The 10,257-nt window shown below is 37.6% G+C and overlaps 1 protein-coding gene across 4 annotated transcripts in view; it reads right to left on the reverse strand.

Moving 5' to 3' along the window:
- The window catches only part of LOC107713805 (cytoplasmic protein NCK1-like), a 48,650-nt gene that overhangs the window by 2,938 nt on the left and 35,455 nt on the right, over nucleotides 1–10,257 (reverse strand). For 3 of the 4 annotated variants that reach the window (XM_016519428.1, XM_016519422.1, XM_016519436.1), the window contains one exon: nucleotides 963–1,681. In XM_016519428.1, coding sequence (XP_016374914.1) covers nucleotides 963–1,681 — 719 coding nt within the window. Of the gene's footprint in view, nucleotides 1–962; nucleotides 1,682–8,595; nucleotides 8,998–10,257 lie in introns of all 4 variants that reach the window. The other variant, XM_016519445.1, reaches the window with a different exon arrangement.

The following is a 10,257-nucleotide window of genomic DNA, read 5'->3' on the forward strand; positions in this document are numbered from 1 at the left end:
CGGAGTCACGTAAAATAATCTGTCAAGTCCTCTCCCAATAAAGATGTAACTTTGCATGAGTTAAATACAGCCATGAATGAGCGCATGTTGGAAATAAAAACGCTAAATTTAATTCTCTGTCTGTTGTCTATGCTCAGCATGGCCACCGCATGTAACTTTTAACAAGATTCACTTGTTTAAAACACCCTAAATTGTATTAACATTTACTATATAACCATTATTTCGCTAATAAATATCTAAATGGATACAACTCTGTGGAAATTAATTATTTATTATCTCCGCGAGCGATCGCAGTTTGAGTATAGTTCTGTGTAAATGCGTAGGTAAACTGCACTGTCAGCAGGCATTTCATAATCTAGAACGACAAAAACATTATTAGTAATTTTTATATAACATGCCAGTTGAGCAATGCAATAAAATACGATGTTTTTTTTGTTATATTTCAATATTCCAGAGAATATTATTTAGTGAATTAACATTATCCAGTGAATTATTCTTGACTCTGTAGCTATTAAACAGCTTATAAACCTACTAAAACTGTAGTTTAAAATGAAGTTGGATATGACTCCTTTCCTTTATTTATTTTCTCCATTTGAAAACATTAGACCGTCTACATTTATTTTGCTTATTGTTAATATTAGTGTTGCTGCTGATGCTTTAAATAAAATGTTTTTTTATTGTTGTAGTATGAAGATTAATTTTAACATGAAAGACTGCTAATTTTCAACACTTTTTTTTTTTAAGATGACTGAAAGGAAGAAAAACCAAAGTGAAGCATGGACTTACTTTACTCAGTCATTTATTTACTTTATAACAGTAAATAAATATCGGTTCTGCATATCGGTTATTGGGCACATAAACATGCAAATAATTGGTATCGGTTATAAAATATCAATATCGGTCAATCACTAATTCTTAGCATATTTATCAGAATACAAGGAGGAACGTTTCTGTCTACTTACTGAGGACTCACTGTCCCGGATAAGAAAGTCTCCCTCTGTGCCCCTCTGGTTGAGTGCCACCTCTGCCTGATGACGCGTCACCTTCCCGTAGTACCACTGCTTGCCAGCGAAGCGTCCACTGGATGAAGGCTCAATGTAGTCACAGTCAGGTGTGGGCGGCCCGGCCATGCTGGCTGAGTTGTGCAACTCCTGCAGAACAGTCACGTAGTTCTTCGGCACAAGTCCCATCTGCCCGTCGGCTTTGCGACACTTCCACCACTCAGGGTCATTCTCTGGTTTCTCCACAACATCCATAACCTCCCCCTTCTCAAAGATCAGCTCTTCATCGTTGCCCGAGCTGAACGGGTAGAGTGCCTGTACTGTGTGCAGCACCCGGTTGCCATTTGCACTGTGAGCATCAGCAGCCAATTTCTCCGACAAGCCGGCAGAGTCGTTGCTTGCCGATCCATCTGCATCCTCCGTCACGTAGTTGGATGGAAACCATCCCGAATGGCCATTGTAGCTCCCTCTCCACCAGCCATCACTGCACTTCTCCATGACAATGACCCTTGTGCCCTTAACCAACGTCAACTCATCTTCCCGCTCGGCCATGTAGCTGAATTTGACTAGCGCAGGAAGGTTTAGGTCATACAGACGTTCGCCATTGTCCGGGTAGAAGTCAGAGTCCGCGTTGGAGGCCGTTTCACGCATGCCTGTCTTCCGTTTCACCTTGCCAATTCCTGCATACATAAAGAAAGAACAGCCATTCAGGTTTTCCCAAATACACAATTTGTGTCCCTTCTTTGTAGTCAACTACTTGTACTTGTGGCATTGCAGATGAAAACTGCAGTCAGTGTGGACGCCCAAGAAAATTGGCAACGCAACAAAATTGAGCAGAGTTCAACTTCATTGAAACTAAAGCAATGTAGCAACTAGGGGACTGCAATGTTTCATTAAGTCCACCTTATTTGTTAACAAATCACCTTTTCAGAGAGCTTGTTGCTGCATTCTAGGATTGCCTTCAAGAAGAATACATAAGATACTGCTTTAGAAAGTGGCAAATACAAGGTACAAGGCAACGTAATTTTGCTGCTCAACTTTGTGAACAGTCTTCGTTTCAAGGGGGCAGTCATGGCCTAATGGTTATAAAGTCGTGCTTGTAACCTGAAAGTCCCAGGTTCGAGTCTTGGTAATGGCAGGAATTGTAGGTTAGGAGGGAGTGAATGAACAGCGCCAAATGAGGTACCCTTGAACAAGGTACTGAACCCCCAATTTCACCCTGGGCGCTGCAGCAAAAGTGGCTGCCCACTACTCCAGTGTGTGCACTACTGTTCACTACTGTGTGGGTGCACTTGGATGGGTTAAATGCAAAGCACAAATTCAGAGTATGGAACACAATACTTGGCCACGTGTCACTTTTCTTACTCACTCACTCACTGCTTCTGCATACACCTGACACCTTCAAATGGTTTTTATCAGTTCTTTTTTATATTGAGAAAAAGCTCATATCTACTGTCCACTACAAAAAAAACACATTTAACTAAAGGCATCTGTCAATGGAAAGCCATATTCAGAAATGAAAAATGTGTTGAGACAGTCTCTTCAGGGGGTAATTTCATCACCCCGCACCCTGCATTCATTCCATTCTTTTTGAAATTATCTGTGAGCATTGTATTTTGATACAGGCACCAACAGGCAGGGCACGAGTGAAAGGAGAACTTGTCCAAACACATGTTACAGTGCAGTCAGGCTTGTGTTTTCATACTGACAGGGGTACACAGTAGCTATCAGCTCCCGCCTGCTTGAGCAATGTGTCCTCTCTTAGTAAACACGGGCGCTGGTCCAGTTTCAAAACCACCCAATTACAACCAACTAATCATGTTCTCACCACTTTTTACCACTCATAGATCATATGACAAGCTGTGTATTTTTGCCTTCATGGAGATGATTCAATTATTCCCATGTGAACAAGCATGTAAGAGCAACAGAACAATTCTGCAAACAAAAAGAAATGCTTGCTTTGTGACGATGCAAAAAATATAGCCACCATGATACAAGGGTGCACGTTTACTCTAAGAAAGGTTCTTTATCATTTGTCACCTGTCTCGCACAGCTGTGTGGTCTAGTTCTGTTATTCAGAGAAAAGTACAATTAACTGCAAAGAGACACTGGAATGATCACCACACCCTTCGTCCTCCTCCATGAGGAAGGAATGAGCGAGGGAGTGTTGGGTTAGGTTCATGGATACTGTCGAGGATTCCGGCTCGTCTGACCACATTAGGTCAAGCCAAGTGGGCCGGTCTAGAGGATTAATGGAGAATATCTGACCATGTTGGCGGGTTTTGCAAAGGTTTGTGAATAGTGTTACCGTGCAGGAATGTCCACTTGGCAGTGAAGTTTGTACCGGCCCAATCCAAAGGCCAAGGACAGATAAACACTCTTTCTCTTTACACACTTTACAAAAAAAGCACAGCAACAAAATTATGGTACTGGATGGTAGTACCATGGTAATTTATAGAATACCATGGTATTACAATAGTATCTCTGCTAAAAAACAGCTTAAACTAGCCCAAGGTTGTTTGTTTGCTTGTCTAAGATGGTTTGCTCAAAGTAAGCCAACCCCCACTAAAACCATCAGACTAAACCATTCTCACCAGGGGAAACCAAACCACACCAAATTACTTTAAGCTGGTTTACCCTGTTTTCAACATGGAAGTAGGCAAACTCAGCCTTTATATTTCAAATTAATATACCTGTAGGCACGGTTCAAGAATAATACTTACCAGATGTGATTTAACAAAACTTCTCACCCAAAAAGCAGGTGAAACCTTGAAACCACTCTTACCTAATCTAAAAGGAAATCACCCAATTTACTTCATGCTTGCTCAGGGGTTAAAGGTTAACAGAGTGAGAACAAAGCTTTTCCAATGGCTCTTTCTGCATTGAGAGAGATGCTTATCAAAGCTCGAGGCCAGAAGAATTTACTCTGTGCTTGCGGATACCTCTACTGCCTGATTTGCATTACAAATGTATGAAATCCCAAACCAAGACGTATTTGCCTCTGGCCTCCAAGCTATGTCCGATTAAGGGGGATTGACATTTGCATGGTCAATGTGAGCAGGAAGTGAATGTGAAGTGTACGAGCGATACTAACTGGAGCATTTAGTGCCCCATGCGTGAACGTGTTGGTGCATGTAACCACGGGTGTGTGAATCTTCTGACAGCATGAGTTCAACTCGTCTACAAATTCAAAAGGCTTTTCTTAAGGGGAGAGTTCACCCAAAAATGAAAATTCTGTTACAGTTTATTCACTCTCATGCCATTCCCTTCCTATGAGCTGTCGTGACCATATCATTAGGTCAGCGAGCTGATGAGAACCAGATCAGTATGATTTATGACAGAATCATTCAGAAAGGTTTTATAAACAGATCAAATAAAAAGAAGTTAGCGCATTGCTACATTTTCAGTAACATCAAAAAGAACATCTAATGAGTCTCATCATGCAAACCTATCGAACGGCTTCGTAAGACCTGGAATATAAGTGAAAAAGTTGTTTGGATTGTTTTTATTGTATTTTTATAGTGTTTTTGTGATTTGAAAGCTTAACTATCGAAAAGAGTGAATAGAACAATTCTTAATTTATCCAGAAGAAAGTCATACAGTTTGGAAAGACATAAGGGTGAGTAAATGACAATGTTCACTTTCAAGTGATCTAATTCATTAATCTAATTCATGAAAAAATTTGAATGAAGAAGTGTGAATAAATGCAAATCTGGACTTAAATGCAGGTTCAAATATACAAGGATTTCAAAGGCAAATTTCAAGTTGTCACTTGTTAAAAAATGCAACTGATGTTGGGTGTGTGAATGTTCAGACCAGTGGTCGTGGTGGTTTTCTTGAGCGTGATACGACTGATGTTGTTTCACGAGACAGGGAAAGTAATCCACCCACTCAGTCATCGGATTAGTCAGTCTACATGGTCTCTAGGGAGCTGACATGGGCAGTTTACACAAGTTTATTTTCAATTCTCTTAACTAACACTTCTAGACAGTAACCAACCACATCAGCGCAAACACACAATTTCGCAAACAGGTTGGATCACACATGGCGGGTGTATCCCACTTAAGTATACGCTTTTTTAACACTTGAAATTGTACTTTTTAAAAACAGATCTGTGCATGTGTTGAAGAAAATGTTAATTATGCTTGTCAAAATTTGCCACCATAATGCAAAGAGGTTTTGGCCCACCCCAAGTCTCTGATATTCTCTATGAATCCATGGATGTGCTGCTGAAAGAACAAAACACATTGTATTGAGCCATGGTGCATTTCCTGAATACAAAATTAGGAATTTTCCTGGATTCCTATGCAAGTTGCTCAGGAAGGAAGCTGCATGCTTTGTATGGCTTTTAAACATTAACTTTTAAATCAAGTTTGACCAAAAGCTGTCATTTGCAACTAACTGGCAACCATTACAACTTGTAAAACCCAACAGAGTTCCATCTAAAGTTATATTCCACCCGCCCAACACACTACATCCACTTCCCTTCCATTTTCAAGTCTTTCCTCTGAGTGCAACATGAGCTGACTTAGATTAGTTGTTTCCTATGGTGAGTTCATCATATTGTTCTCCAATATAAGGCTGTACTCCATTTAAAAGCAACCTATGGTTATGAATAGGTGGATTTTATGCAAGGTAAATGAATGACATGAAAGTGTGACAAACAAACAACCTAAGTCTTGTAAAAAAAAAAATTTTTTTTAAAGTGGTGTTGTGGTAGTATCGTGGACAATGTATTGTTTCAGATGATTAATATTTAAATATACATAATGGTACTGAATGATGACCATATTCATACACCACGGTGTTTACAAGTTGCTTAAATGTACTAAAAGGAACACCACTATTTTTGAAAATAGGCTAATTTTCCAACTCCCCTAGAGTTAAACAGTTGAGTTTTACCGTTTTCGAATCCATTCAGCCGATCTCCGGGTCTGGCGGTAGCACTTTTAGCTGTAGCTTAGCATAGATCATTGAATCTGATTAGACCGTTAGCATCTCGTTCAAAAGAGTTTCGATATTTTTCCTATTTAAAACTTGACTCTTCTGTAGTTACATCGTGTACTTCCGGCGTAATAATCAAGGAACTTTGCTACCATGGTTGCAGCAGGCGCAATGATATTAAGCAGCGCCAGAAAATAGTCCCCAGCACGCTCCCTGTGCAAGCAGGTGGTCACGTTGGTTATGTTGACGGAAGTTAGCCTATTTTCAGGCGCTGCGAAATATCATTTTCTGTCGGACTTAGTACACGATGTAACTACAGAAGAGTCATGTTTTAAATAGGAAAAATATAGAAACTTTTTGGTCATTTTTGAGCGAGATGCTAATGGTCTAATCAGATTCAATGATCTATGCTAAGCTACAGCTAAAAGTGCTACCGCCAGACCCGGAGATCGGCTGAATGGATTCGAAAACGGTAAAACTCAACTGTTTAACTCTAGGGGAGTTGGAAAATGAGCCTATTTTCAAAAATAGTAGAGTGTTCCTTTAATAAAGAATATTTGTCATATGGTACATGTCCACATGACAGCTGGCGTACAGTTGCCTACAAAAATCATACAAGAATGAGAAAACGCAGCTAGATATATTGTCTCATCTGAATTTTTTTTTAGATTTTGCACAATGTGCCCAAGTGTATGAATGAAGGAGATGCAAGCAAAACTGTAAAAACAGGAAAGAAAAATCACTTGCACTTCTATTGTAAAAAACTGGGCTTAAAGCCGAGCGGAAAACAAGACATTCTTTCAACTAAAAAAATCGAGACATCAAAAGGCCTCCAATGACAGTGACTGTAAACCACAGAGCCCTCTTCAACTGCTCAAGACTGTGAGCACATCACATGCTCGCTCGATGCACAAACTAATTAAAAACAATCTGCAATGAACAGACCTCGAAAATCATTTTAACTCCCCTAAATGAAACCCGCAGATGCTCAATATCAGCTTAAAAAAACTAGATAATGCAAAGACAGATTCAGCAATAATAGGGGGAAATTCAAAGAAATACCAGGAGTCATATTTCAACCCAACAATAAACAAAAATAATAATGGCTATTTTAGTTAAAGTTTGATGACATTAAAAATTATATTATATATTATATATAAAAATTATGTATGTGTGTGTGTGTGTGTATAAAAGTATTAAAAATAATTTTAGTTAGTTTTATCTGTTTTTTTTTCAGTCAATTTTCTTTATTAATGACATTGTCATAAAATAAAAAAGCCAAACAAATCTGAAATTCTATACTACTGTCTAAATAAATTAGAAATACAACATTAAAAACTAAAATGTATTGTTTCTTATTCAAATGTATTGTTGCTTATTTATGGGTCAAAGACAAAAAAGGGTTTAAGCATAAAAACAATAAGTGTAATACTGCTTTAATTCGTTGTTGTTTTTCCCAAAAAAATTTAAAAAGTTTTCTGTTTAATTTAATCGCAATTTTGTTTTTGTTTTTCAGAGCAAAAAATAAATATCATACATTTTTCCCTGATTTACAGAAGACACCCACTAAAATGTCATTCAGTGCAACAATCTTGTCAGGCATATTTACAACAAAAATCAATTTATGACATTAAAAGACTAATTACTTTCACCCCCAATACTAATTAGTTGTAATTTTAATTTTTTTTTAATTTGCCACTATCCTAGGTTTTGCCCATTTGTCAGTAAGAATTTTAACTAATTTAAAACACAATCAAATTTAATATGCTCCCTTATTCTTTTATATATTTTAATATGTACACGTCAGAATAAGCATGTTGTTTGAATTTTTACATAAATATTGTGTTACACTGAATGACAACGTAACATTATTTCAACCAAATTTGAACATTTTATTCTCCAAAGACTTAAAAGTAGACACTTTACTTATGTTTAATGTGCTTTCTATGGACATAAAATCACTTTTGTAAATTTCTTTTGATTCATACATTCCCCTGATTTACAGAAGAGACCCACTAAAATGTCATTCAGTGTAACAATCTTGTCAGGCATATTTACAACAAAAATCAATTTATGACATTAAAAGACTAATTACTTTCACCCCCAATACTAATTAGTTGTAATTTTAATTTTTTTTTAATTTGCCACTATCCTAGGTTTTGCCCTTTTGTCAGTAAGAATTGTTACTCATTTAAAACAATAAAATTTAATATGCTCCCTTATTCTTTTATATATTTTAGTATGTGCACATCAGAATAAGCATGTTGTTTGAATTTTTACATAAATATTGTGTTACACTGAATGACAACGTAACATTATTTCAACCAAATTTGAACATTTTATTCTCCAAAGACTTAAAAGTAGACACTTTACTTATGTTTAATGTGCTTTCTATGGACATATAATCACTTTTGTAAATTTCTTTTGATGCGGACATCCTTACGTCTTTGACCCTTTTATAAAATGTATTTATATTAATTTTGAGATTTGCTAAATGTTTAGCATCATTTAAAATGTATTTATATATACATTTTCTGATTTATATGATTTTCAATACTGTATTACAGTAATGATAAGTATACAAAAATTCTACAAAATATAATTTATTTATTTATTTTGATTGTGAGGTGAACCATTTAATTAGATTCACCGTTATAAGCACTGACACTCATTTCTGACGACACGCTGGTATAAACAGCCTCTGTTGCACATCTGTGCTTGTTTGGCTAGCGCAGGTCCGTCGCGAGCTCCTCAGGGAGTCAAACGGGGGTCACAGCCCATCCACGTATGCAGCACCATCAGCCTGCTGTGTGTTTAAGTCAGGAACTCTCCAGAAAGCCATCAGCACTTCCTGTACTCGTCTTGTGTGAGAGGACGCTAGCATCTGAACTAAAGCTGCGAGTTTGTCCCTCTCACAAAGCGACATTATCTGCTGGTGTTTTCCATCAGCTTTATAAGTGGAGGAGTGGGAAGTGGAGAAAAACAGACTGGGCTGATGCTGCAGTGAATCAACAATCCGGTTTCCTCAGTTCCTCCCTCAGGCTCCAAAGATCTGAGGAGAAATCGGTCTCAAATTAGAGCACTTCCGCTACGAGCGCAGGCTGAGCGACAGGAAAACAGAGAAAGGGTGAGATGGAGTAGAAAAACTGGGAGAAAAGGATGCCAAAAGCTAAGACCACCTCTCGGGGCGGGTTTCAATGATGAGCTTAATGAAAAAGAATCAAGGGACAGTTCACGCAAACACCAAAACTCTCATTTTGTCGCCAACTGTCATTCAAATTAGGGTTGTGACGGTGAGGAAATTTTCCCACCGGTTAATTGACGTGTGACAACACCGGTAATACCGGTATCACCGCGGGGGCGGGGCGTTCCCTCTTTTCCTCGCTTTCCTTCGCTTTTAAATAGCTTGTAAAAGCGGCGTGCGCATTTTACTTTCACTTTGAAATAGCGGCAATTCGGCGTAAAGCAATTGTTCGTTTTTAGTTCGTTTGAATTTCTCCTCTTTTACCAGTATCACCGTCAACACCGTCTATCGCGGCAAGCCTAATTCAAACTCGTATCGCTTTCTTCCGTAGAACACAAAAGGAGATATTCCTTTAAAGAGACATTTGTGTTGACATTTAAATATGGCGCATTTAGGTTTATATCAGGTTTAACGTCATCAAATGCCAAACATCGTTGATGGTCGTGTGTCATGTGGCTAAACGCATGGACGAATGAGAATTAAGAGCTGCAACCGCGGAGAAGACTAGAGGCGAATGAGCGTGAACTAGCCACCAATGTTAATAATCCAGCAGACACCGCCAAAACAACATTTATTTTCATGTGATGGCTGATAGTTGATGATTATAAAATTCTATACTATTCAGTCTAAAAGAACTGGTAATAAAACCCTAAAACTGAACAATTAAAAATACTACAAATGAATTTAGGCATCAAAAATGTTAAATTTGCTGAAGATTACATTTAATAATGTTATTAAATTATTACTTGTCCATGTTAGATAATTGTGTAGGCAATCTAAATGTAAAATATAGAAAATTGGCAATAAATCAACTAAATATTAAAAACGTTAAAATAGGGCTGCACGATTATAACAAAAATCCTAATTGTCGATTATTCCCTTGAAATTGTAATTGCGATTATTAATTACAATTATCACAATTTACATTGAATGATGTTTATACCATTGTTAGATGCAACTGCATGCCGTATTTTTATATGAAAATAAACAAGCTGAAAACACTCTACCTGAAAAACCTTTAGTGCTTTTCTATTTTAATAACCGCAAACTGTCAAATATACATCGGAT

This window comes from Sinocyclocheilus rhinocerous, unplaced genomic scaffold (assembly GCF_001515625.1).
Source record: "Sinocyclocheilus rhinocerous isolate Xijiao unplaced genomic scaffold, SAMN03320098_v1.1 scaffold642, whole genome shotgun sequence".
NCBI classification, from domain to species: Eukaryota; Metazoa; Chordata; class Actinopteri; order Cypriniformes; family Cyprinidae; genus Sinocyclocheilus; species Sinocyclocheilus rhinocerous.